Raw genomic sequence first — 27,607 nt, 5'->3', positions numbered from 1 at the left:
CTACCAATTCTTTTCAGCACACACTTTTTTTTCATGGTATTGGTAAGCTTTCGCTATACCTTTGATGGAAGCAAAGAGTCAGCATGTGCATTAGACCAGCAATATTAGTGTGCTAGGTTTCCGTAGCACCTTCCCATCTCCCATTTCCTTGTCTCAGGTTGATTTCAGTATTCAACATTGCTTTTTGTAGATTTTCGAAAGGGGGGGGGGGGGGAAGAGGGTGTCCTATTATTAATGAAACCGGCCACACTGTGTCAGCACCCAGTTGTAGAAGTTCAGAGATTTTATGATCAAAAGGACTCAGAACATTGTAACTTGTGAACTTCCAACAAAGCATACACATTGGGGATGGAGCAATGCTGGCGTACTGAAGCTGGGCTGGATTGGATTAAACATTGCAATGTATATGTCCATTTACCCAAAGAAGGAGAGAACCAGATAAAAAGAGGACAGGGTGGGCTAATTGTCCTCATCTATTATTTTCACCTAACACATATTCAGAGGGATAGGCGTGCTGCCCGGTGCAGCAAAATTTGACATGAGGCGGGTGGATTCTGGGCTGGAAAGATTATTCCTTAACACATTGGTTCGTGTATAAGGGGGCCACCTGCCTCTTGTCGTTTTGTCACCATTGCACATCTCATTATGAGATAAACGAGAACACTCTCAGGCTACGCTTGTGTGAGGAAATCCAGTCACAGACTGGTTAAAGGTTTGAGATAAACCTGATTCCATCCACTAACCAGGTGACTTGAGGACCACATTGTAAGGTCTCAAGAAAGCGGTGAGAGACTAATTGAGCAACGACGAGGTGGCCGAGTGGTTAAGGCGATGGACTGCTAATCCATTGTGCTCTGCACGCGTGGGTTCGAATCCCATCCTCGTCGGGTGGTTTAGATTTGTTTTGCTTACTTTTAGATGATGTCCTACAAACCTGAATCCTAACAATGTGACAAAAAAATCCCCCAAAATCATTATTTATAGAACACAGTACACCTCTACTTCTGTCCCCTTGGACTATTCCACTCTGTTACCTCTGTTTGCAAGAGAAAGAAACTCAAATCAAGGGAGCTTTAGAAAAATTTATTTTATTATTTTTTTAAATTGCACTAACCTTGGCAGCATCATATTTACTTCTCTTCTTACATCTCTCATAAGTGTTCTTTATTTCATTATTATCAAAAAATACACATATATCAAAACTAAAAGTAAATCTTTCGGTCACATTCTTGGATCAGTAAGAAGAGCAGGGAATATTGGCTCTGAGCACATAAAATTCAGTTTTCAGTTATATGTAAAGCCTGTTTATTCTAAGTTATTTAACAGCTATTTTCAGTTCACTGTAAAGCCTGTTTATTCTAAGTTATTTAACAGCTATTTTCAGTTCACTGTAAAGCCTGTTTGCTGCATTATTGTTACATATAAACCGATGTGATGTTCCCAACGAACTTCGGTCTATAAAAATGTTTAATTAATTAAATAAATAAATAAATAAAATACAACATTTCATTAGGAAATGTAAACATTAATAAAGAACTGATACTAAGTAGGAGGAAGCACAGGAAGCAGGAGCATAGCAGCTCTTATGTAATTCTCATCTGCCTTGAGGTCGTCCTTGGTAAAAAGCAGAATATGAAATGTGTATCAGTAAACATGTACAGTAAATAATACAGATAGATAGCTGCTCATTAAAAACGGGGCAGGGGGAATACCTTCTGCAACAGCTAGTGAGTGACTGAAGGGGAGCACATGTGACTGTTACAACGGAGAGACATTTTATAAGGTAAAGAGGTCAATTTGGCCATTGCTGGAATTTAAGCTTCGAATGCGCCAACAACGGAGAGACATTCAGTCTGCAAAGGAAGTTCAGCTCCCCTTTCCGAGTACCTGAAAGCGCCGGAAGCCCATTTGAAGGGAAAAATCATCCCTCCGCCCACTCCATACTCTTTTTGTGGGGAAAAGCCAGGACCTCAGACTTGGAGCTATTCAACCCCAAGCCTGAAAATTGCCCGAGTCGATGGAAAGCATCTCTCAAGCAGCCCAGTGAGGGTTTGGGATTTGCAATAAAACCCCACAGACCACCCGCAAAAGCGGCGACCTTGAAGATATCCAAAGCCAGAGGAAGACCCGCAATCCCCTCAGTTTCTGGCATAACTCGAACGACAGTATAATATGAATATAACAACTCAGCAGAGGCAGAGTATAACATGTTAGCAGGAAACAATTTACATCTTAATTTAGAAGATATTTATTACAGAAGAATTAGAGTTCAAGATGAGGATTGAGATTATTCGAATCAGTCGGTGAATGATTGTCTAAACAACCATGTTCTTTTTGGAAAGTTTTGGAATCTCTGATAGAACTTAGGTAGCATGGAATAGAGTTCCATTCTATGGATCCTGCTATCGAGAAGGCTCTATTTCTAGTAGCAGATAGTTTCGCAGATGACGGGGGGGAATGATTAGTTGTAATTTTTCAGGAGACCTTGAAGAACGGGGTGATTTGTGGATTGCAATCATATTATCCAGAGAGGAATTTTCGTCTTTGTAAATTTCGTTATGTAGAATAGTTAAGGTCTTGTATTTAATTATTTGTGAAATTGGTAGCCAATGAAGTTTTTTTAAGGTTGGAGAGATGTGATCAAACTTCCTTTTGCCTGAGAGCACTCGTGCAGCAGCGTTCTGCAGTAATTGTAGCGGTTTTGGAGTAGTTTGAGAAAGCCCTAGGAAAATTGCGTTGCAATAATCTAGGCTAGAGAAAATGAGGGTTTGTAGAATCGTTCTAAAGTCATTCAGGTACAGTAGGGGTTTGAGATGTTTGAGAATCTGGAGTTTATGAAAGCCTTCTCTCGTTTTTATAGCTATACAGTTTTTAAAGCTCAGATCATTATCCAGCCAGATACCAAGGTCCTTTATTGGATTCTTCATTTGAATGTTGGAGTTGTCAATTTGAATGTTGGATATTTGAGAAGATTGCATTGACATGTTTCTTTTTATTAGTATCCATTCGGTTTTGTTCATATTTAGACATAGTTTTAGTTGGTTCAGAAAACTTTTGATTGATTTGAGGTAATTTACTGTGAGGCATATGGCTTCTTCAATGGTAGATGTTATAGGGATTAGTAGTTGGATATCGTCAGCATATAGAAAGAAGGTGATTCCTAGATTAGAAATGAAGTGACATAGTGGTAGAAGATAAATATTGAAGAGGGTGGCAGATAGAGCAGATCCTTGCAGAACTCCTGTTTCAAGGGGGTAGAGATCAGATGAGGAGTTATTAAAGGTGACTTTAATTATTATGAGATAAACGAGAACACTCTCAGGCTACGCTTGTGTGAGGAAATCCACTCACAGATTGGTTAAAGGTTTGAGATAAACCTGATTCCATCCACTAACCATGTGAAATGTGAAATGAGGGTCATTTCATCCAGATGCAGGACAAGTAGACGCCATACTGTATTGACTGCCTCTTTCTATCAAGGATGAGGGAGTCCTGGAAGAGCCACACTTGGATGTAGATCTATTCACATCTGTCTCCCATTGCCTTCATGGAGGTCTCTGTGGCACATTTGGCTGTTAACTGAAAGGTAGGCGGTTCAAGCTCACTGGGCAAAGCTCTCTACCTTTTATGACATCCTCGAAGGGCAGCGGCTAAGGAGATGCCTTCCTCTTCCTAGAATTTCCTTTTCTTTTTTTTTGTTCCCTCCTTATGAAGAGACCTCACTACCCACTGCATTTATTGCTCTGTAGTTGCGCATCAAAAATCAGTGACTGCCTCACCACAAGTATTTATCTATAGGAGACAGAGTGCATCTGCTATGTGAAAGTCCTCATTTCACCCTAAGTCTTCTCTTCTTTCTCTCCATCTCACTTTCTTCTCTCTTTCTCTCTCTTTCTCTGCTTCTCTCTTTACCACTGTCTTTCCTTCCCTCCTTTTGGGGGGAAAAAATGATTTTCCCAAAATGGAATTCTCCTATTTTTTCCAAGAAATGAGGAAAGCAAGAAATGCAGTCAAAAGATGAAAAGGAAGAAGTGCCTCCAGAAAAATACATGTCAAGTAAAATGTGACTGGCTGAAGACTGTTAAGTCCATCATAAAACAAGGAATTATTTATTAGTGAATAATTAAAGGCAAAAGGCTCTTGGCCCGTACGGGGATCGAACCCGCGACCTTGGCGTTATTAGCACCACGCTCTAACCAACTGAGCTAACCGGCCAGTGAAATAACAAGACCACTTAGGTTCTTAAATGAAAGAGCTGCTGTGCCCTTTCCTGTTTCCTGCTCTATATGGAAAGAATTTTAATGGGAACCATAACAGCGACCATCCCCTAAGCCTGGAATCCCCTTCCCCACCAAACTTCTCCAGCTGTGTATGGGGAGATCCCACGCTTTCCTGTTTCCTAGCTCCTGCTTTACACGGGGAGTTTCCTCCATTTAAGGCACTGGGGGTGCCTTGGAAGGAAACAAAGACATCTCACTGCAGAATAAACGAGCAAATTCTGGGCTGGAATTTCAGTCCATCCTCGCCTGGATTTACTAACGATTCCAATCTGAAAGCTGAGGAGCAGGACAGACGGATTATAAAAGAGTAACAGGGCAGAATTCTGAGCAGCACTGGGAGACACCCCCCCCCCCCCCCCCAATGGCTGTGTTGCATTCTTTGAAACTCGTCCAAATTCCCATTACGCTCGATGAGCGGTAAAGGTTCACCGGTAGCCAGCGTGGCTAGTCAGAACTGCTCTCTAGCCCCCCCCCCCCCCCTCCTCCGCGGTCATTCCTTTGGGCTCCGCTCTTTACAGTAATCTTGCAGCGATAATAAATGAGGATCTCCCCGCACAGCATGCTCCCCTCTTCCGGGCCACGGCGCCTTCCGTCAGGCTTTTACATATAAAGTTCCGCCCTCTTCCATAGAAATCTCTTTATTTTATAGATGGGACTTGTTAACAGCAATAATAAAGGGGCATCGTGGTAGAAAGTGAAAGTGCTACTGTAATTTATGTAAAACGATTCCTGACCCCGACGTGATTTGAACACGCAGCCTTCTGATCTGGAGTCAGACGCGCTACCGTTGCGCCACGAGGTCGCTGGTAGCATCAGCTCCTCTAGTGCCTCTCATAAACAGAATTAGGGGTTACAGCCTACCTTAAAATTGCTAAAACATTTATTTTATTTTATTTATTTATTTAGCATTTTTCTATACCGACTTTCCAATAACAGAATTATTGATCAATTCGGTTTACATTCTCAACAATAACAATGACAAGTAAATGTCTTACAATGAACAGGTCGAATTAACTTGGGTTAAGATATATGGGGTTAATAACATAATTAAAAGGTACATTTTCCGTAGCTACATTTTCCCCTTTTATTACGATCTTAAAGAAAACAGCATAAAGAGCTGCCAGGAATAGAACTCAAAGCCATACTCCAGCCACCCCCAAAGAGGCTGCTATCTTAAGCTGACACCTTACACCTGCTCTGCCACATGGGTTAGAGGCAGTAGAAAAGCAAATTACCCCCCTTCAACACTCTGCACTCCAGTGCTGCAGCTTTCCTGCCCTTCCTCTGCCTACTGCACCTTCACAGGAGGAGATGTCTTTTCAGTATGTCACCAGGGTCCTCTTAATCAGTCATTGCAACTGTGTCAGGCCGATACAGTAAAATTCGCGGGAGAGTGGGCGAGCGCCTGCTCTCCTGTGCGCGCGATTCAATAAAAAAAAATATTCAAATTAGGGCTCGTCGTAAAAAGAAGAGCTAGGGACACTAACGCATCCCTAGCGCCTCCATTTTGACAGGGGCGGCGGCTATCAGCGGGTTTGACAGCCGATGTTCAATTTTGCCAGTGTCGGTTCTCAAGCCCGCTGACAGCCAAGGGGTCGGAAACTGGATGCCGGTAAATTGAACGTCCGGTTTTCAACCCGCAGGCCGATTTAAATTGGCTGCACATTTTACTTACTGAATCGCGCGGGAATAACTAATAGCGCCATCAACATGCATTTGCATGTTGCGGGAGCTATTAGTTTGGGGGTGGGGGGGGGGTTGGACGCGTGTTTTCGACCCCTTACTGAATAAGGGGTAAAGCTAGCGCATCGAAAACGCGCGTCCATACGCGGGTTAAAAGTGCGCTCCTGCGCAGTTTTAGGCTCCTGGATTAAAGCTTCTATCTCTTTTTCTTCCTCCTTTGGAACAATGAATTAGGAATTTAGATACTTACTTTAATTTAATTATTTTCGATACTAATCGTAACAATAAGAAACAGAACGGATTATATGATATAAAAATGTGAACATTGCTTAACTAAAAGGTTTTGCGTTGGCCGGGAATCGAACCCGGGTCAACTGCTTGGAAGGCAGCTATGCTCACCACTATACCACCAACGCTTCCTGAGCACCCACCGCTTTACTCTCTACTAGTATGAGCCAAAGACAGTAAAACTGAATTGGCGCAGCTTTGTAACTGAAAAGTACAACATTTGGCAGTTATAAACCAAACCCCAGAATTCTGACATATCTTCCAAAAATCTAACTATACCCACAGTATAAAAACGTCAGAAGCAACGAGTTTGGCGAGTGGAAAGACAATTATAGGAAACCTCAACCTGAGTCCGAAATGAACTAAAAATCTTTTCAAAACTGCATGTTGCACCAATATACCAAAAAAACCCCGAAGGCTGGGGTGCATATTTGAAGGAAAACAGAAAGAGAAGAGAAATGGGAAAAAAAACCCAAAAGAGAATGGTAAAAACTGGGGACTAGGAGACAAAGCATTCCTTATCTGTAGATTTCTCTATCTTTTTTCTTTTCCTCCCTCCTTTGTCAAAATGGTTAGGATTTTAGATGCTTATTTTAATTAGTTAATTTTCAATAACAATAATAATATTAAATAGAACGAATTCCATGATAGAACAACTTTATCATAGCTTAAATTAAAAAACAAAAAAGACGTGCTGCGTTGGCCGGGAATCGAACCCGGGTCAACTGCTTGGAAGGCAGCTATGCTCACCACTATACCACCAACGCCTGCATGGGCAGCTTGCTGACGTCTTCCTTCACAAATCCCAAATTGTCTCTCCTGTGCAATCTTTATGTGATTTATTTTTTATTTCTTTTATTGTTTTGTATTCCACCTTTCAACCACTTAAAAGAGGATTACAATTAGCTAGTGTAGCTATTTGTAATATTATAAATTATAAAACATACACATATGTCAAAAGTAAAAGAAAGTCTTTTATTCACTCGTGCTTGGATCAAAGGAAAACAAGATTTGCCATGCAGAAACAGACCAAAGGCCCATCAACCCCAGCAGCCAATCCAAGTCACAAACACCTGGCAACTGCCCAAACATTAGATCCCATGCTACTAATGCTGGCAGCAAGCAGTGACTATTCCCTATTGATAAATACTAGTTTATGGACTTCTCCGGGTACATTTCCTAACCTTTTTTTAAACCTAGCTACACTAACTGCACTAACCACATCCTCTGTCTCATGCGGGGCCACCAGTAGTATTGTGTTAAGAGATTCAAAGTTCGAGCTCTACCGGTGTGCCCGGCCATGAGCGAATCATGAGCCCACGACAATACTTTTCTTCTATGACGACGAGGTACCACTGTCCTGTAATCTGGAGCGGAGGGTCTCGAGGACATACAGGAAGCTGAAGCTGTTGAACCAAATCCCAGCGGATAAAGTTCCCACCTGCCCCCGAATGAATGAAGGCAGTAGTGGCGAAGGTTCCTCCGGGATATTCCAGGGTTACCGGAACTATAAATTGAGGAGCAGAAGCTACACAGCCTAGGGACAGCTTCCCTGTGGTGCCTAGGCTTAGGCATTTTCCAACTGTTCTTTGCACTGGGCCAAAAAGTGTCCCTTCCCTCCACAGTACAGACAGAGTCCTATAGTTCTGCGTCTCCTTCTCTCCTCTGGGGTTAGAGTGCTGCATCCCAGCTGCATCGGTTCCTCCCCAGAGGAATCCGCCTGCGGTCTTGCCGACACTCCAGATTACATCCATCCAAAGGCACGGTAATCCCCGGACGCATTGCGTCTACCACCGAGCCGTTGACACTTCAAATGGGTGTCATGCACACTGAACAAATATCCTTCTTGGTACTGGAGAAGTCGGTTCACCCCATAGTACTGGGGTTACCATGGCTCCAGAAGCACTCTCCGCTCATTCATTGGGACATGCTTCAAGTGGCAGCTTGGGGTCAAGACCGCTTTAATACTTGTCTACCTGCTCTGCCTCACCCCAGTCTTACTCTTATGGCAGCATCCCTAGCCATACCCTCCCAGTATGTGCTATCTCGCATCACTGAACTGGAGGAGGAGGACAGTTCTCCCAAATACATTCTTGACCCTGCAAGAGTCAGTATAGCCAGCACCATGGTCTCATCAGGAGACAGGACAGTGGTACCTCGTCGTCATAGAAGAAAAGTATTGTCGTGGGCTCATGATTCGCTCATGGCCGGGCACACCGGTAGAGCTCGAACTTTGAATCTCTTAACACAATACTACTGGTGGCCCCGCATGAGACAGAGGATGTGGGTAGTGCAGTTAGTGTAGGTTTAAAAAAAGCTTAGGAAATGTACCTGGAGAAGTCCATAAACTAGTATTTATCAATAGGGAATAGTCACCGCTTGCTGCCAGCATTAGTAGCATGGGATCTAATGTTTGGGCAGTTGCCAGGTGTTTGTGACTTGGATTGGCTGCTGGGGTTGATGGGCCTTTGGTCTGTTTCTGCATGGCAAATCTTGTTTTCCTTTGATCCAAGCACGAGTGAATAAAAGACTTTCTTTTACTTTTGACATATGTGTATGTTTTATAATTTATAATATTACAAATAGCTACACTAGCTAATTGTAATCCTCTTTTAAGTGGTTGAAAGGTGGAATACAAAACAATAAAAGAAATAAAAAATAAATCACATAGATTGCACAGTTGGGTTTTGTGAAGGAAGACGTCAGCAAGCTGCCCATGCAGGCGTTGGTGGTATAGTGGTGAGCATAGCTGCCTTCCAAGCAGTTGACCCGGGTTCGATTCCCGGCCAACGCAGCACTTCCTTTTTTTTTTAATTTAAGCAATGATAAAGTTGTTCTATCATGGAATTCGTTCTATTTAATTTTATTATTATTATTGAAAATTAACTAATTAAAATAAGCCTCTAAAATCCTAACCATTTTGGCAAAGGAGGGAGGAAAAGAAAAAAGAGAGAAATCTACAGATAAGGAATGCTTTGTCTCCTAGTCCCCAGTTTTTACCATTCTCTTTTGGTTTTTTTTTCCATTTCTCTTCTCTTTCTGTTTTCCTTCAAATATGCACCCCAGCTTTCGTTTTTTTTGGTATATTGGTGCAACATGCAGTTTTGAAAAGATTTTTAATTCATTTCCGACTGCTGTTGAGGTTTCCTATAATTGTCTTTCCACTCGCCAAACTCGTTGCTTCTGACGTTTTTATTCTGTGGGTATAGTTAGGTTTTTGGAAGATAGGTCAGAATTCTGGGGTTTGGTTTATAACTGCCAAATGTTGCACCCAGCATGGAATCGTTGCGCTCCCACAACGGAGATGCCCAGGCTAGGGCCTTCCCCTCCAGCAAGGAGAGAATGTATGCGACCTTCACTGAGTCCGTAGGAAACTGTTTGGGTAGTAATGCGAACCTAATGTAGCCATTGGTTCAAGAATCCACGACAGAGTCTGGCCTCGCCAGCGTAGCGTGGCAGTACTGGCAAGTGTGGAGGAACTACCGAGTCTGGAGCGGCAGCCACTGGATGTATTGGTGGAGTCTCGGAAGGCTGGGAATCCAGGCGGTCAGCTAGTCGTTCCACGGTCGCTGCCAGAACATCCAGGCCGTGCTGCTGTTGTTGGAAACGTTGTGCCATTCCTGGAATGGCACCCAAGTACTTTGGACCATTCAGGATTGCAGAGAGAGTGGGAACAGTAGCTTACCGACTGCGGTTACCCTTTACACTAAGAATCCATAACGTATTCCATGCTTCCCTTCTCAAGCCAGTTGGTCTCTCCAGGTTTCATCGTTCCATATCTAAACCCTCGGAGACTCCCTCTAGCTCGGACATAATCTTTTAAGTACGGGAAGTATTGGATGTTCGCTTTGCTCATCGCAGATGGGAGTATCTTCTCGCCTGGGAGGGATGCGACCCCAGGACAATACCTGGGAGCCTGCCCGCAACATCCTGGACAAGTCGTTGCTTCTACAATTTCACCAGGACCATCCAAGGAAGCCTGGCCCTCCAGGGAGGGGGCGTAAGAAGGGGGTACTGTTGCGATCCCGGTCGCGACACCCGAGACTGGGCTTTTATCTCCACGGCTGTCCTCAGGCATAGGCAGGTCTCCCCGATCCAGTGCAAGGCCTGTACAGACCTTTCCTGATCCAGCCTCTGCTCCTGATCCAGCCTCCGTTCCTGATCCAGCTTCGCTCCTGGTCCTATCCAGCCTGCCTTCAGATTGTCTGCCTGGCTTTTGACCCTGGTCCGTACCTGCTACTTTCCTGTCTGCTGCCAGCCCTGAACTGTGTCTGTCTTCCTGGCTGTTGAGATTGCCTTCCAGGGGATCCTCCTAAGTCCCCACGGTCCGGGTCCTCACGGCTCCTCCTGGGGAGACCTCGAGCTTCCAGGGTGAAGCTACAGTCTGGTCTCCCAACTTGGTGCCGCCTCCCGGCCTTTCCATCTCTGCGGAGTATCTCTCACGTGCTGACATCACTCTGCACGGCCAGTCCAAGGGTCCACTATCCCAGTCATAACATCATGAGAGACTTTTTCAAATGCCTTCTGAAAATCCAAATATACCACATTTACCGGTTCACCTTTATCCACATGCTTGTTCACCCTCTTCATCATTTTGGCCAGGTGGATCAGTAAGAAGAGCCAGGCATAGTGGCTCTGAGATCATTATGGGCTTACATTAGGTAATGTAAATATTAATAGGGAAAGGAGGTTTGCAGAGGAATGAGAATATCTACGCATGGGGGAGGGAATAGGTGGGAGAAGTACTTTACAATAAAATTAGCTGAGAAGTTGACCTAGAGAGAGAAACTAATTTCACAGAAATATAGGAATAAGAACATAATAAATTACCATACTGGGTCAGACCAAGAGTCCATCAAGCCCAGCATCCTGTTTCCTACAGTGGCCAATCCAGTGTACAGCCAGTAAAAATACTCATGAGCAAAGGCAAACTGATGCCTGTACATGAGCATTAAATATAACCCAAAGTTGTTTGGGGTACAACTGAAGATATGAATTGAAAATACCCCTTACAGTGCTCCAGTGGCGCAATCGGTTAGCGCGCGGTACTTATATGGCAGTACTTGCACGGAGTAATGCCGAGGTTGTGAGTTCGAGCCTCACCTGGAGCAGGCTTGTTTTCTTACTCATCCGTTTTCAATTGTGGAGACAGAGAGTAGGTGTTTTCTGTTAACAAATATATGAAGTTAGAAAATAAATTATTTTATTACCCTGGATAAGTTGCCAGTGATACCTGGTCTGAAGTCGAACTTTCCCTTAAAATATACACAAACCAGCACCTACATTCACACACACACCTCCATAGGTATAAAGGCACCTCCTCATGAACAGTCAAGCCTGCATTTGCAAAGCAGACTAGAAAAGTGAGCATTACACACTTAAGTCCTCAAATCTAGAAACCATTGTGCAAACCCTCCCCCCCCCCCCCTCAAAAAAATATACAACATTATTCCTGGAACTTTAAATTAAAAAAAAAAAAACAGGCGGGCTCGTCCGGGATTTGAACCCGGGACCTCTCGCACCCAAAGCGAGAATCATACCCCTAGACCAACGAGCCACTCACACTCCAATCTTTCCTGCAGCTTCTTCATAGCTTTCCTCTTGCTCTGCATCTCGCATCTTTCCTGGATTCTACAGTCATTAAGCAGCTGGAAGATCAAAGGCTTTCTCATCTCTGCCCCTGCCTCTTCGAATCTTTTTTTTGCAACCTAAACGTGCAATGCTGTCAGCAGCTCTGTCGAAGTAAAGTATAAATTACGGCGACAAAAAGGAGGGGAGGGGGTGTCTTCATGATGTTGTTTGTTTTAACAAAACAGTGCGATAGGATGGGTTGAAATGACAGCAAACAATAGTGAGGAGGCGATAGGCTTGGGGCGCGCTATAGCAGGGTAAGAGGCTCAGGGGGTATTTGAAGTGGAAAATAGGATGAGTGGCTCCATTAGAGGAGGGGGGGATTAAGCGTACAGGCGCTACAGCGGGCTGAAGTTCTTCGTTATTCGTCCGATCCCTCTAACTCTTGTGTCCCAGGCCCCGTGGAGGGGGTCGCAATCTGCATTTCCCAACGGGGCGGGCTGGTGCTCCCCGGTTGCTCCACCTACTTCCCTTGGATCCAGCCGCCCCCCCCCGGGCTTCTGTTTCTCATTTTCCACTACTATTCGGGCCTCAGCCGGCCGCCGTCCTTTTCCGTGACGTCACCAGAGCGGAAGCGGAAGCGCCTGCTGATTCCGTGGGCTGCGGGAAGACCGCTCCGCGTTTCCTTGCTTCCCTTCCGGGTCCCCTCGGCAAGAATGAAGCCCCCCGTGCGGAGACGCTCCGCGCCGCTGCGCTTCCAGGTCGCCGACAGCCAGGCCCGCCCTTCCCCCTGCGCCGCCTGGAGCCCCCGCGAGAAGCTGCTCCTGCTCAAGGCCCTGCAGAAGCAGAGCCGGCTGAAGGAGGCCAACGTCGAGGCGCTGCAGGAGCTGCTGCCCCAGAAGAACCAGGCCCAGGTCGGTCGGCCCCGCCCCCCTCCTCCTCCAGGTGAAAGGGGGGGGGAGGGGATGCTCCTGCATGGCCAGATCCTGGAGGGGGGGGGAGGGAGTCTCCCCGCCATGTAGACGTTATGTCTGCCACCTATTCACATGGGATGGGTGGGGAAGCGTGGCTCCTCCAGATCTTCCTGTGGCCGACGAGTTGCACTCCCCTCATTAGTGGGATTGTAGGGTGGAGTGGGGGGAGGGTGTAGCGGTGGTATAGGTTCCCTAACGTGGCCTTTTTCTTTTCTTTCAGATCGTGGCTTTCATTCACATGCTGAAGGGCCGGGTGGCACGGGAAGCCGTGCGGAAGGAGTACCGCCGCTACCAAGAAGAGAAGAAGATCAAGGAGTCCCAGGTGCTGGCACCCATCGAGGTACGCTGGGAGCTTGCTTTGTTACTTCGTGTAGGATGGGGGAATATGTTGCCATCCGTCATTGGGAAGGGGGCCTCTCATTACTCCCTTCTAGATTTGTAGGGCTAATGCTTGTATATCTGTTTCTTGTAACCCTGGCCATAGACTGGGATTTCTTCTTTTTCAGGTGTGGATCAGCCTGGCTGAGAAAGTGTCCTATAATCTTGAAGAAGCAATAACTGCAGCCTTTTCGCAGGTAAGCAGATGGCAGTATCCCTCCCAGCTCTCCGCAGGGGTGAGATTGCCACAAGTCGTTCTACAATATTAGGAAATACTGATTCATTCCAAGTGCCTGACTTGATAGCAGATTAAAGGAAATAGAAAGCCCCGTTTGGGGGGGGGGGAGGGGAGAAAGGGTACACTGTAATTTTCAAAATAAATATTTGTGGCCATTGCTTTTTCTTTAGTTGGAAGACATTGGTCCTGAGAAGAATTCCCACTACAAATTAGTGTAATGGCTCAATACCACAAAAGTATATTTGACCACTAGTTTTCATTAGTGGATGTCTATGCAAATGCCAGGTTTCACAGGAAATAGTCTCATTCCTCTTGTTCCTGTACCTAGAAACTGAATATTAAACCGCAAAGATTTACATTTTTTTTCCTTGCCTTGTGCTTTCTAATCAAAAGATCCTTGCACAAAAAAATGTTTTCTCTTCATGTTTCAAGACTTTAACCATAGCGGCCACTGAGCCTATCAGCTTACTCCACTCTGTACCAAGGAAGCCAACAAGGACCACAGGGAGAAAGATTCTTGACAGTTCATCTGGGAGCCAGCAAAAGGAACCTTCACTACATGCATCTCAGAACATCCCAGAGACCACCACAGGCTCCTCTGAGGCCTTGCATGTCAGGGTTACAGGCCCGCTGGTCACATCTCAGTCCCAAGATGCTGTTCCATCCACCGTAGGGGAGAGTACAGGCGCAGGACTGGAAGAATTTAATGTGGACTTTGAAAAAATCTATAAATATTTGTCAACGTTGACCCAAGGTGGTAAAGTTCCAGAGCTCTCCTGCTTTGGTGAGTCAGAAGTTCTGAAAAGCAGCATAGTCAGTGTGAAGGGGTTGTCAGAGGAAGGAGTAACATCCTACAGATAAATCCTGGGTAGCTGCATAGACTTAAGGAAACATTTTAAAGTGAATGAGCTGAACTTGATAGATTAGTGGCTGATGAGTAGGAGGGTTGGTACGTGGTTGGGAGGGCTTAGTATAAAAAAAAAAAAGTGGGGTTAGAGATTGGATGCCAGCTATACTTTAGCACAAGCAATGAGTAAGTAGATGTGGATGGATAGTTGTGAGATGATTGGGTAGTAAGGTTACTAGCAAAGTGGGTGGATGAATGATAATTGCTTTTATGGATGAGATATTTTGATTAGGATGGTTGGCAGGTCAGTGGGTAGCTTCAGATGAATTCATGGTTGTGTGCAGATCTGGAGACAGTGCCATAGCAGCTGGTGAAGCTCAGGTGGAATAAATTAGAAGGCACTTAAAAGGTGATAAGTATTACTACCTCTGACTAAATGAGCTTTTTGTAATCCTTTCTTCACTCCCCCTCTTATTTCCCTGTACCAGAGTCCGCTGTCATGCTAGATCTACTCATGTCCCTTCCTGAAGAGCTGATCCAACTAGATTGTGCCAGCCTCAACACCCACATGTACGAGTCCTACAACCTCCTGACCTCACCATGGTCCAGTCCGGAGGGGGAAGGACCCAAAGAAGGCCCTGAACAGGAAGAATGTGCTGGTACAATCCCCCCCACACATTCCGCTCGGGGTAGCCCAGAGGACATGGCTGAGGCCAAGTCTAAAGGCGAGGAGCTTGGAATGAAATGCACTTTTAAAAGGGAGGTAGAAAATGGATCAGAAGGCCCCAGGGTAGCCAGTAACCTGTGGGCAACCCCTGAGGCAGCATGCTTGAATGAGACTGGCAAAGACACCCCAGCAATACAGAGCAAGGTGGCAGCCCCCAAAGCAGCATGCTTGAATGAGACTGGCAAAGAGAACCCAGCAGTACAGACCAAGGGGCCACAATGGAAGGAGATTGGCATCTGTCCTCTAAATTCCTTCCTCATTCCCGTGCAGTTTGTATCTCAAACGGTGAAATATTAAGCTTACATGTGCTCATTTATTTCCCATTCCTCTCTTATTTATTTTTCTGTAAGTTATACCTGTTTGCTTGTTCTCTTTCATAAGTGTCCCAGATACCATGACCATGTCTGGAGGAACTAACGTACCTGTAATTTAAAGCAAGAAAATTGTCTAAAGTGAAATAAAGGATTTCAGAGAGGCAGACCTTACTTCCACTTTATGCGCATGGTGTGTGAGATACTCTTCTTTATTATGCACCGCTGGAGAAGGGCTGGGCACAACTGCATTGGGCAACTCGGCCCTGCGGGATCTCTTAGAACTGCCTCCCACACTGGAGCCTAGGCCCTGTGTTCCTTGTCTCTTCGGCGGGGAGGGCTGAAGGTTCTAGCAGGGCTGCTTTTCCAAATGGCCGCCCAGTTTTGGCGGGAAGGGATCCATCAGGGAAGTGAGCCGTCCCTTCTTCCAATAGCCAAAGCTCCCACCCAGCCCCATGATCATGCCAAGGAGTGCCTCTGAGGCTTCCCCACCCACAATAGAGCGCCACGGGAGATGCGTGACAAAAAGGGAAGGGGGTAATCGGAACAGTAAATTGGGGTCAGGGGCATTCACTATTTGGGGGGGGGGGGGGGGGTGGTCAGGTCTGACCAAATAATTCAGCAAAACTGAGCCCTGGATGGAAAAGAAGTCGTCATCCTGGCCCCCTCCCTTCCAGGCAGTAAATGAGCCCCTTCTCATCTGAGGAGGATGTGGGCTCATCCCACCCAGAGGTTTTTCTTTTCTTCAAAATCTTTCCTGACTAGAGTGAAAAGAAATGTGCATCTGTTTATATCTGATCATTTCCCCTGCTTGGAGAAAGAGATGGCAGGATCCTTCTTCAAAATTTTGGAGGACACTTAGAGGATGTAAGGCTACAGGAAACATCAGTCGTTATTAAGGAATTCGGGGTGGCTTGAGGCCGACTTGTCAAACTGCTGGTCCCAGAATTCAGTGCGTGAGATCACAGGTCAGGTGGAAGGGGGTTGTCACAGCTACTAGAATGGATCTTCCCCCTGCAAATAACCTGAATGTGGGGGTGGGGCATCTCAGCACCCCTTTCCCTTCAGCGATCCTGCTGGAATCTGGGGCTGGGGGCATACGGTGCTGAGGGAGCATCTCAGATGTGAGCTGCGTGAAATTCCAGAAGGGGGGAGAGGCAGGGCCCGAAACCCACAGCTCTGTGATTGTAACAGGATAGGTGACAATGACACAAGGTAACATCACAGTGCTGGGATACAGTGTGACCGTACGAAAGCAAGTGGAAAATGGTACAATATAACAGGAAGGACAGAGGGATGCTCGCACAGGCCCAGGAGCAGGACAGACAAAGCCAATAAACCGGAGTTTCACTCTGGAGGTGGAGATTCGGGCTTTAATAGCCACAGTCGATAACCCTGGGTGGAGGCTGTGAGCCAGAGCCCTGCTTCTCCTTTTGAGCCCATACAGAGGGTCTTCACAGCCTGGCCAGAGAAAAACTGCTAGAGTGAGGTTCAGCCACCACTGGCACCTGTTCTCCAATAGCAGCAGGGACCGTGGGCAGGTGTAGAGGTGACCGGTAATCGGGTTGGGGGGGGGGGTACCCTAACTCTCACATGAAACAGCTGCTGTCTGACCTGGTCTCCCTTAACCCACGCAAGTCCCTGGTTTGGAGTTCTGCATAGCGGCGTCCGGAGCGGGACAACCACGTGGCGGAGCCTCTCCTGCACTACAGCTCCCGGCGTGCTGCGGGGCACGGCTCATGCGCCCTCCGGCTATCAGAAATGAACAGGCATGGGAGAGGCGAGGTTTGAGAACGCGGAAGGTAAGACGCAGCGCGACTATTGGGCGATAGGAGAGAGAGGCGTGGAGTAGGGCCGGGGTGATAACGGGAGAATCGGGGATAAGGATACCCCTGGGGAGCAAGATACGTCAGGAGCCGTATAGTGAGTATCAGGCACACGCGGATTCACTTTAACGCGTGCCTGATGATGGGCTGCTAGATATCATTTTCGTGTCTGTGCCTCTGGCAGTGTCCACCACGTCCACGTGTGCAGATATCTGCTTCTGTGTGTGCGCGCGTATACTGGACAGGACACAAACCCCCAGGACAGCGTCCACGCCTGGGCCCGGGTCTGCAGTGCCTGGGGTTTGGGTATCTCGCGTGCGTGTGTGCGCGCCTTGCTCGGTCATGAGCGCGCTCCTTCCCCGGAGGGGCGAGAAAGGAAGGGATCCCCCGGATCAGGCTCCTCTCCCTCCCATCCTGGAGGGTGGCACCCGCACGTCTCCCGGGTGCGTGTACCCTGGCAGCTTTCAGACAGGCAGCGGACTGAGGGTCAAGAGGCTTAACACGTGGGAGCCAAAGTCCACGGCGGAGCCTTGGATTGCAGTAAGCGTGCAGGACCTCAGGATTTACGATTCTTCTGCCTTTACTGGGGAGCCCTCTGTGTGTTTCCTGTATTTATTTAATGTGTAGCCCTCTGTGTGTTTCCTGTATTTATTTCATGTGTAGCCCTCTGTGTGTTTCCGGTATTTATTTAATGTGTAGCCCTCTGTGTGTTTCCTGTATTTATTTACTGTGTAGCCCTCTGTATGTTTCCTGTATTTATTTACTGTGTAGCCCTCTGTGTGTTTCCGGTATTTATTTAATGTGTAGCCCTCTATATGTTTCCTGTATTTATTTCATGTGTAGCCCTCTATATGTTTCCTGTATTTATTTCATGTGTAGCCCTCTGTGTGTTTCCGGTATTTATTTAATGTGTAGCCCTCTATATGTTTCCTGTATTTATTTACTGTGTAGCCCTCTGTGTGTTTCCTGTATTTATTTACTGTGTAGCCCTCTGTGTGTTTCCGGTATTTATTTCATGTGTAGCCCTCTGTATGTTTCCTGTATTTATTTACTGTGTAGCCCTCTGTGTGTTTCCTGTATTTATTTAATGTGTAGCCCTCTGTGTGTTTCCTGTATTTATTTCATGTGTAGCCCTCTGTGTGTTTCCTGTATTTATTTCATGTGTAGCCCTCTGTGTGTTTCCTGTATTTATTTCATGTGTAGCCCTCTGTGTGTTTCCGGTATTTATTTAATGTGTAGCCCTCTATATGTTTCCTGTATTTATTTTCAATAGCAGATGTGTGCATCTTTCTTTGCTGTGCCGTGTTTTTGCTCAAGAGCCAGTGGCTCAGATCCCTTCAAACATGCCAGAGTTTTTGCTGGGTTTGGTTTTTTCTCTCTCTCTCTCTCTTTAAAAGCCCTTCCTTCCGCCCTCATATCTTTTGGCTAGACTTCATCATATTTTTTTTTTTTTTGGGTTGAGGGGGTGGGGAAGAGCCGAAGACTTTGATATCATGAAGAAAACCTTGTGAAACCATTGCTACGGTTGGATGGTTCCCAGCTGACACGGGTCCCCTGCCCATCTTCTTCATCTCCTCCTCTCAGGAAGATGCAAGCCATGGCCAGCGAGAGGCTGCGGGTGGCCGTGATCGGGGCGGGGGCGGCCGGGATCTGCGCCGCTCGCCACATCTTGGCCAGGCAGGGCACGTTCGCCCCTCCGGTGGTGTTCGAGGCGGCTGACCGGGTCGGCGGGACCTGGGTGTACCAGGAGGCGCCCGGCGTGCGTGAGGACGAGTTTCCCGTCTGCTCCAGCATGTACCGGGGACTCAGGTGAAGGGGGAGGGGGTGTCGAGCACCGCAGCACCCCTGGGGCCTTAGACTGCCTTTCGTAGCTTTGCGCTAGGGTGACCCTGTTGATGCTTTAACTAGCACCGTAACTGCTGCTGTGGGTTTCACCATTACGGGTAGATTGCTGCTTTACGTAGTATACGGTAACTGGCAGCACTGATTAAAAGTAATGTAAATGATTTAACTAGAACCTGACTTCTCTTGTTCTAGTACCGGCACCTGTGTTACTTACCTAACCTCTTCTCTACCTTAGTACTCTTTTTACTAGCACCATACCTAATGCTGTTGCATTGAGAACCAGTATTGCAACTTCAGCTAGTCCCTTCTCTTGGTACTATTGTTACATTGACTGGTGCTGTCATGTAGTGGTACAGCTTTAACTAGCACTATGATTAGGAATACCACATTGAGTGATATTGTTAAAAAAAACCAAAACCCTTTAGTACTGTAATGAGTAATTCTGATTCATTGACTAGTGCTGTGACTAGTATTGCTGGTTTAGCCTTGGTCACTAGCAGTGCAGCTTCATCCTGCTGCTGGTTTTCCTTACGCTGCTTCTCTCTCTCTCTCCGTCTGTCAGGACAAACCTTCCCAAGGAGATCATGACCTTCCCTGACCACGCCTTTGCCCCATCCCTGCCGTCTTTCGTGCACCATGAGGACGTTCTGATGTACCTGCAGAGTTACGCAGAACGCTTCGGGGTCCTGGAGCATGTGAAGGTGAGAGGACATCCACGCATCCCGAAATTGTGATGAAAGCAGTGTGGGGGGGTGTTTGGTTTCACTCATGCCCCTTCCTGCCTGCGTCCTAGTTTCGCTGCCTAGTGGAGAGCGTGAGGCCCGTGCCGAGCTCCGCGGGACAGGAGAAGGTCGCCTGGGATGTGACGGCATGCTGTGCCAGGAACCCACTGGAGAGGGTGACGGAGAGGTTCCACGCCGTCATGGTGTGCTCCGGGTAAGTGACTTCAGCTCCGAATAAAAAAATTATTTCTTCCAGCCCTTCATCTGGCGGTTGGCTCAGAGTCGCTGGATCAGCACGGTGCATCGCATCCCCATCTCTGGGCCACCTTTATGAGGCTGCCTGAATGTTAAACCCTGGCGCTTCCCAATCATTTAACCTTGTTCACTAGAATAAACCGATGTTGTGTCTGGACTAGACTGTAAGCTCCATGGAGCAGGAACCTATTCTTGCATGTATCTGTAATGCGCTGAATATGTCTGTCAATGCTGTCGAAATAAGTAGCAGTAGTACAGCTCCTACTCTAAAACCTTCTCCAGTTTACTTGGGACTGGATTTAGTGTTGTAACCGAACTACTATTGGCTGGCAAAATACTTCCGAGTTTTTCCCCTGTGAGTGCCTGCGCAGGTGTTAGACACACAAAGGAGGTTCGGTTACCATCCATTTGCACAATTTGTGAATGGTAGCGCCAGTCATGAAGGCTTCGGCTCCAGCTCCTTGCCCATTCGCGCATCTTTCACAGCCGTTCGTAATTCAATCATCTTAAGAAGACCAAAGAAACTTAGAAATGATGGCAGAAAAAAACCCCCAAATGGTCCCTCCAGTCTGCCCAGCAAGCTTCATATGGTAGTATCTGCCCTGCCGTGCAGGTTACCCCCAGGTTTCTCTTAAGGGTAGCAACTGCCGCTCCGAGCAGTTATCCCCAAGTCTTATGATAAACTTTAAAGATTTACTGCTAGCGACATTTTCACTGGGTGATGAGGAGCTTTCTTGAAAAGTCAGACAGCGCTGCTTGACGGGCGTTGCTTATGGACTTGGCCCTAGAAGCCGTCCTGTATTTTATTTCCCTTGTGTCTGCACAACAGTTCCCCAGACCATAAAAGTGGGGGGCCCCTCGGTTGCTGCCTGAACCCAAATCCCCTTTTCCCCCTTGCTGTTGAAGTAGAGAGGAAGGGGATTTGGGGTACTTAACTGCTGCTTGGATCAGATGTGGCTGTGCAGGCGTTCAGGCTGCAAACCCTTAAAAAAAAATGTCCTTGGAAGATCAGAGAACACGGCAGGGGGAGACAGGGGGGGGAGTCCTTTGCATTTCTACCTTGACCAGATTCGATGGCCCGAACGGTCCTGCCTTCTGATTCTTAATGTAAAGGTCACTAGAGAACAGGTTTAGAGGGGGATGGGAGAGAAGCAAACTTGTATTTGATTGATTTTTAAAGTAGTTCGTATGCTGTCCTGTGGACTGAGCCTTAAAATCACAAAAGAAATACAGCAAGGTCCTTCTCCTGTATAAACTGTAAAACATGTTTCATTCTTTTTAGGAGTTTAGGTCGTCTGCTTCAATTAAAAGTTTCGGTGGCACACTCGTAGCCGAGTGGCACTCTCAACCGCACAGGGAGCCCGTTTCTTTGAATTTGTAAAGAGAGAATCCTTGATACGTACGCAAAGTCCACCTCACTGTAATTACACAGAAGAACACACATGGGAACATACAAAAAAGGGAGCGAAGGAGCAGCCCTCCGAGTAAAACTTCTCTCCCTGTGAAGGTGCGAAATGTCTCGCCCCTCAGTCTTAGAGGGTGCCCGCTTTTTGTTCTGTTTGTGGCTGACTTGGACAGAACCCGTTACCCCTGTACGATTCGTAGTTACGTGGTAGATGACAGAAGAAGGATCCTTTTCAGCTGCAGAGCGAGACCGCCCGTGAGATAGATATCCAGAACCGTTTTCAGCATTGTCCTACGCTGTACCCCATCCTCTTGGGGAGTGGCGCGTAAAGCTTTTTTGGAGCTGTGGCTTAAAATGTTGCCTAAAATACGGGACTCCCCTATTCGGTTCACGCCTTCGCGCGGCCTCTCCGTCAGCGGTACCGGCATGGCTGGTGCCCTAACATCCAGCCTGTTGGGTCCATGTCACCTTTACAGACAGGACCTCGCCAAACCGCTGCACAATCCGAGGAATGCGCAGCCTGTGGGCTCCCCTTGATATATTTGTAGTGCGTAAGTACATTTTCTCTTGCTTCTATTGTAAATGGTCCCTGGAAGATCTCAGCACCTCCATGTCCCTGGGTCCCCGTTATTAGATCAGTGAACCTTCTTGGTATCTTGTCTATCATCAGAGAGTCTATCTAAGGATGGGATACCCAAAACTAAACCCTCTACCCCAAATAACGGTCAGCTAAACGTTTTTCACAGAAATAAGATGACCTCCTAATTCTGTGCTTTGATCCCTCATGTAATGCGCTCCAGCACATGCCTGGCTCCCGACTGCTGCTGTTTGCAGCAGAACTGACGCTAGACAGAGGGGAGGGGGAAACGGGTCTTCTCATGGCACCGGCACCATCCCAGCGAGGCCTCCATTTCCACTGACCCGCCTACCTCTCTCCTCTTCCTCCCATTACAGACACTACTCCGAACCCTACATCCCTCCCATTCCCGGCATGGAGGAGTTTGAAGGTGAGCCCGAAGCTTTACCTGCAGCTGATGCTCTTCCGAAAATAAATCTATCCAGCTTCAGTCCCTGTTTTCGGCTGTGTGGCTTCTCTGCTTTAGCCAGAGTTACTGTGGAACATGACTTTCTGCACTAATCAATGCTCCCTTCTCTCGTGCTCTTTACCACTCACCCTTTCCCCTCTTCCTGCTCTCTCTCTCTCTCGCTACTCTTTCACCCCTTTCTGTGTTATTTTGGGCCTCTTGCTGCACAGGCACTCTTTCTCTTTCCCAGAGTTTTCTCTCTCTACCCTTTCTCATATTCTTATCTCCCCTCTCTCTCACTCGTTCTTCCTTGTGTTGTTTCAGGCCTCCTCCTGCACAGCCACTCTTACCGCTCCCCAGAGCTTTTCTCAGGACAGACGGTGGTGCTGTTGGGCGCCGGACCCTCTGGGACGGACATCGCCCTGGAGCTGTCGGCCACGGCGGAGCAGGTGATCCTCAGCCACAGGAAGCCACCGCTGGATTGCCCGCTGCCGGCGAACCTCCTGCAGGCTCCGGCCGTGCGCCGCCTCTCCCGGCGCGCCGTCACCTTGGAGGACGACTCCAGGCATCGAGCCGACGCCTTCATCTTTTGCACGGGTTACAGCTACCACTTCCCGTTCCTGGGTGACGAGGCCAGGCTGCGGGTAGACGAGGATTTCGTGTACCCGCTGTATAAGCATCTCGTCCACGCTAGGCTCCCCACCCTCTTCTTCGTTGGCCTTTGCAAGACCCTCCTGCCTTTCCCGCACTTTGATTGCCAAGTGCAGTTCTCCCTGGCCGTGCTGGAGGGCTCCTGTCCCCTCCCGCCCGCCGCCCGCATGGAGGCCGAGGTGGAGGCAGAGTACCAGCGCCACCTTTCCGCTGGGGGGCAGCCCAAGTACTTTCACCGGCTGGATGCCCTGCAGTGGAGCTACAATCGGGGGCTGGCGGCAGCGGGAGGCTTCCCTCCGCTGCCGCCCGTGGTGCAGAAGATCTACGAGGCCACCAGGGTGGCCCGCAGCCACGACCTCATGGGGTACAAGGAGGTGACGGTGCTGGTGCTGGGCCCGGAGGAGTACAGGCTGGAGAAGGAGACGGGAGGCAGCGAAGGCCCTCGGCCTGAGGCCTCCTAGAGGGTAGATTATTTTTTTTTTTAAGTGGAATAATTTGGTCCGAGGACTGAACCTCCCCCGCGATGGGTGGTTCTTGTCTCTAATAGGAGGAGGTGGGGGCCAGCCTCTTGCGAAGGCTGAAAGGATGGAGGGCTGGTGCCTTTATATTTAGTTTTTCATGTCTTCGCATGGGCCTGAGGAGAACAGCATGGGGGGACTGAACTATATTTAGGTGGAGTGGGGGCAGTAAGGAATGAAAGCAGTTGCATCTCACTTTTCCCCTTCCCCCACCAAGGAATAAAGTGACTTTCCCAGTGGCGGAGGCCAGTGGGTGGCGAACCTTGGATTAAATCCCCCCCCCATGGTCCCCTTTCCTTTGTATCCTATAGTGGAGTGCGTGTGTGTGTGAGGGGGGGGGAGGGGGCGCGGAGCTGGCGTTGTAAATCGTAGGCTGGCCACACACTTGGTGATCGCTTTCCAAGGACCCTGGACCCTTATTATCCTGATACCTGCCTTTAGTGTTTCTTCAGTGATTCTCCACAATCTCATCCCAAAATGTAGCTCTGGGCCTGCACAGGCAGCTGTGGCAGCTTTGGGCCATTGGCGTCTCTGGGGATACAAAGCTTAGTCTATCTGAGTGGCATAAAATATCATCCTCGCTCTTGGTCATCATTTCTTAAGGGCCTGGCTCCCAGCCGAGGAGTGGGGCTGTGCTGTTTGAATCTCAGGTGCATGGGGAGGGGAAATATATTAAAAAAAAAAAAGGGGGGGAAAATCCTGCCGAAGTTTGAAGGCTGATGGGGGGGGGGGCATCTTTCCAGTGAGCTGTAAGCCCCAGAGAGCAGGAGGAAGTGGCCAGGACTCCCCCCACCCTGCCCTAAAAAAAAGCAGCAGAGCCAAATGAGCAGAACTTCAGAAAAAGGGATTCAATCTTTGAAACAGGATTTTTCATATCCAAAGTGGCAGCTGCCACCTACAGACGCAGAGGCAGGAGATTTTAAATACCCTCTCCGTCAGTGGCTGGAAGATGCCGGATCGCCTAGTCCAGCAGCAGCGCTGGCCTCATCCTCTGCCTGCACCTCTGGGATCCCCGCTGACGGTGCTCCTCCTACACCGGATGCTTTTTCTGGTGGCGGCTTCTCTCCCATGAGTGTCAGCCTTTGCATAATATCCAGGGTTGGAGACGCCAGCTGGGGAAATCCCTCGCCGAATAGGTAAGGGAGCCGCCAGAGGAGGTGGCCAAGCTGAGACTTACAGTGACAATTTCCAGAGGAGCCAAGAGGCTGCCGCTTTCCAGGTGCGTGGAAACTGGGAAGGCAGCCGTTTCCAGCAGCAGGGAGCCAGCATCAGTTCGGTTACATCACCTGGCTAAAGAATCGCAAAAGGCCGTTCACACGGATACGTAGATGAGGGGGAAACGGAGCAGGCCCAAGACCACATTAAGAAAAAAAACCAAAAGAGGCTTGTGGTGACTCCTTTCCACGGGGGATGGGGGGACCCCCTCTGCCTTTGGACCTGCTGTCCAAGGAGATGTGCCACCTATCAGAATCCCCAATCCAAGCCATAACCGAAAGGTTACCAAACTTCAGCAGGCTCTCTGACCCCGTGCTGGTCATCCCTGTGGACACTAATGATAAAGCGAGATGTGACCATCAGTAAGTCAAAGGCGACTGCTTTGCCCTGGGAATAGGGGGTGAAAGAGGCAAGGGCACAGGTGCTCGTGTGCTCTCTGCTTCCAGTGGAGGCTAGCGCTGTTTCTAGGGGCGGGCATGTTATAACCACAGATGTATGGGGTGGTTTTTTTTTTAACGTGGTGGACAAATGGGGCTTTGGGTTCTTGAATTATGGTGTGTGTGCGCTTGAAATCCAAGTGCATTACATCTAACACCCTCCCCTGATCCAACTCCCTGCATCCCCAATGAAAGAAATGAATCGGATTTGTCTGATAAGCCCTACCTCTGGTAAAACTGTGCTGCCTCGGATCCTGCAATCCATTGGGTTCTAGAAACTGCACTATACTTTCTCAACAGTGATTCCGCTCAGAGGTCTCACTAACCAGCCTGTAGTTTCCAGCCTCCTCCTCCTCGCTTCCACTTTTTATGAAGAACAATATTTGCCTGGCTCCAGTCCTCTGGAGCTTCTCAACTCTAAAGAGGCCCTGAGAAATTCAGCTGGCAGAGCTGTAAATTCCCTTAAAACACTTGGTCGTATCTGGTCTGGCCCCATCACCTTACTTTTAATTCAGGTAGTGCCTCACCAACACGGTCTTCTAAAAATCAATAAAGATTTACCTCCTTTCCAAATCTCTTTGTGTCTGTTTTCTGTGGTCCTACTCCTGGCCCTTCCTCAGTGAACACCAAACAGAAATATTTATTAAGTTAGTCTGCTTTTTCCTCCCTTTCACCTCGGAGTCTCACAAAGTCACTTTTGTGCTTCCTTCTATCACTGAAATATCTTAAAAAAAAAAAAAAAGGCTTGACCCCTGTTTTACTATATTTATGTATCTTCCGTTTCCGCCTTTGCGTTCCTGACTATTTTCCCAGCTTCTCTTAGCTTTTCCAGACCTTGCCTACCTTCCTCTTTCTGTAATCTCTCATGGTTCATGAATGCTAACCTTTTATTTTCCTTACCTTTTCGGCTGCTTCTTGTTTTCCTCTGTCTGTCTTTATTTGCACTGTGAGGCTTCCTTCTTGGCCTAGTGAGAGTATCTGGATGAAAAGGTTTGGGTTTTAAACCAGTCTGCAAGTGGTCTAATAAATTGGACTGCGCTCGACTTTCGCTGCTAAGGAAGAAAGGTTGATACCCAGCCAGGAAATCCCTCTTATCTTTGTCTTAGCAGCTGGAAGGAGTTAGTGTTTCACTGCCAGCAAAGACCTGGTACCCTTACATGAAGGAACTTAACCTGGTGGAACAGCTGCATTTTTTCTTGTGACTGTAGAACTCTCTATCTAAATCCAAAGTAATTAGATTAAGAGGTATTTAAAGCAGTAGGCTAGCTGCTGCTAATATGATTAAGCTAAGAGACTCTGGCTCAGGGAGTTTTTCTCACTATCTTCTTCCATTATGACCTGCACAGCCTTGTATTCTGCTTTAAGTTTTTAGCCTTCGTTTGAAGATGGCTTACAAGCCGGAGAAGTTCTGAGCCCCTTGTTTGTTCATTGCATGAAGAATTAGATGACTAAAGCGTTAAGCTGCACGATTTGTGCGTCTTCGCCTTGCAATGGGAAGCTTTTGAGTGCCAGGACCTGGGTTGCTAGAGCGCATCCTTGCTAGAAAAGCCACTTGGAGTTCAGGAGGGGAGGGAGCCTGCCTTATGACCGACTTTCTCCTGCCATTGGCCAAACTCCCTGCCAGGCTCGCTCTTCCCTGGAAGTCTCAGAGGATCCACCTTACGGAGCAGATCTAGAACCTGCTACCCTGGGATTAACTGAAGGAGGGGCGGCGTTGAGACGGATGTGCACGGCTGAGGCAAATCCTCTTGACAAGTGTCCAAGCTTATATTAGCAAGTTTCTACGTTAAAAAACAAACCAACCTCTTAGCAAGAAATGTAACTATGGAGCCAGCACTACTGCAGGAAATCGGATGTGAAGAAGCCGCATCACATCTATGGTGAACCCCATCAAGAGGGACGGGCAGAGTCCAAGCTCTCTTTCTAATGCTAACCTCCAAGAGGTCAGACCAGAACCCAACTATCTAATACTTCAGTTTCCAAGAAAAATGTGCTCTTCTGCCAGGAGAGGAGCAGACTGGACGACCCCTTCCTGTCCTTATCTGCTGTCAGACAAAATAAGTCATTGTAAATGTTTTCAAAATGTAGCCATTTACTTTTTTTCTATAACAAACAATAAAAAAAAAAGTGCTATCAAACTGTGTATTGGATGTTACCCCAGATTGTATCCCCAGTGACTACAATAACTAGAAGAGGGAACTGCATTCATATCTCTGAGAGGTTTCAGGCTGTCCCACAATTATCTAGGAAAAGGTTCCACATCGAAGGTCACCTGCATGTGGTCAGTTCGGTTTTGTCTGGGATCCCCCACCTCTCTCTCTTTCTCTGCCTGTCTCTCCCTCGCTTTCTCGCTCTCTCTCTCTGTCTCTCCCTCGCTTTCTCTCACTCTCTGACTCTCTCCCTCGCTTTCT

At 47.7% G+C, this 27,607-nt stretch overlaps 2 protein-coding genes and 8 non-coding genes across 15 annotated transcripts; 5 read left to right on the top strand and 5 right to left on the bottom strand.

The window, feature by feature from the left end:
* The first annotated feature begins 805 nt into the window (after window positions 1-805).
* On the top strand, window positions 806-887 carry TRNAS-GCU. Its single transcript has one exon. It is a non-coding gene; the product is annotated as a tRNA-Ser (tRNA).
* A 3,254-nt stretch (window positions 888-4,141) lies between these two features.
* TRNAI-AAU lies at window positions 4,142-4,215 on the bottom strand. The gene has a single exon. It is a non-coding gene; the product is annotated as a tRNA-Ile (tRNA).
* A 795-nt stretch (window positions 4,216-5,010) lies between these two features.
* On the bottom strand, window positions 5,011-5,082 carry TRNAW-CCA. Its single transcript has one exon. It is a non-coding gene; the product is annotated as a tRNA-Trp (tRNA).
* A 1,225-nt stretch (window positions 5,083-6,307) lies between these two features.
* TRNAG-UCC lies at window positions 6,308-6,379 on the bottom strand. Its single transcript has one exon. It is a non-coding gene; the product is annotated as a tRNA-Gly (tRNA).
* Window positions 6,380-6,946: 567 nt separating this feature from the next.
* On the bottom strand, window positions 6,947-7,018 carry TRNAG-UCC. The gene has a single exon. It is a non-coding gene; the product is annotated as a tRNA-Gly (tRNA).
* A 1,955-nt stretch (window positions 7,019-8,973) lies between these two features.
* On the top strand, window positions 8,974-9,045 carry TRNAG-UCC. Its single transcript has one exon. It is a non-coding gene; the product is annotated as a tRNA-Gly (tRNA).
* A 2,222-nt stretch (window positions 9,046-11,267) lies between these two features.
* Window positions 11,268-11,362, top strand: TRNAI-UAU. Its single transcript has 2 exons — window positions 11,268-11,305; window positions 11,327-11,362. It is a non-coding gene; the product is annotated as a tRNA-Ile (tRNA).
* A 374-nt stretch (window positions 11,363-11,736) lies between these two features.
* TRNAP-UGG lies at window positions 11,737-11,808 on the bottom strand. The gene has a single exon. It is a non-coding gene; the product is annotated as a tRNA-Pro (tRNA).
* Window positions 11,809-12,404: 596 nt separating this feature from the next.
* SNAPC2 (small nuclear RNA activating complex polypeptide 2) lies at window positions 12,405-15,477 on the top strand. Its single transcript, XM_029581667.1, has 5 exons — window positions 12,405-12,736; window positions 13,017-13,136; window positions 13,303-13,371; window positions 13,845-14,196; window positions 14,748-15,477. The coding sequence occupies exons 1-5, from the start codon at window positions 12,539-12,541 to the stop codon at window positions 15,281-15,283; spliced, it is 1,275 nt and encodes a 424-aa protein (XP_029437527.1). The 5' UTR covers window positions 12,405-12,538; the 3' UTR covers window positions 15,284-15,477.
* A 1,576-nt stretch (window positions 15,478-17,053) lies between these two features.
* Window positions 17,054-25,940, top strand: LOC115078281 (senecionine N-oxygenase-like). 6 transcript variants are annotated; one of them, XM_029581119.1, is made up of 6 exons: window positions 17,054-17,099; window positions 18,708-18,932; window positions 19,531-19,669; window positions 19,762-19,904; window positions 22,305-22,357; window positions 22,700-25,940. In XM_029581119.1, the coding sequence occupies exons 2-6, from the start codon at window positions 18,712-18,714 to the stop codon at window positions 23,485-23,487; spliced, it is 1,344 nt and encodes a 447-aa protein (XP_029436979.1). In that variant the 5' UTR covers window positions 17,054-17,099; window positions 18,708-18,711; the 3' UTR covers window positions 23,488-25,940. The 6 variants fall into 6 exon arrangements, with proteins under 6 accessions (XP_029436979.1, XP_029436974.1, XP_029436975.1 ...); XM_029581114.1 differs by lacking the exon at window positions 17,054-17,099 and adding an exon at window positions 17,134-17,731; XM_029581118.1 differs by lacking the exon at window positions 17,054-17,099 and adding an exon at window positions 17,135-17,220.
* Window positions 25,941-27,607: the final 1,667 nt, after the last annotated feature.

This window comes from Rhinatrema bivittatum, chromosome 16, assembly GCF_901001135.1.
Source record: "Rhinatrema bivittatum chromosome 16, aRhiBiv1.1, whole genome shotgun sequence".
Taxonomy (NCBI): Eukaryota; Metazoa; Chordata; class Amphibia; order Gymnophiona; family Rhinatrematidae; genus Rhinatrema; species Rhinatrema bivittatum.
Note: the sequence above shows the minus strand (reverse complement) of the source record. Positions and strands in the feature narration are given on the sequence as shown.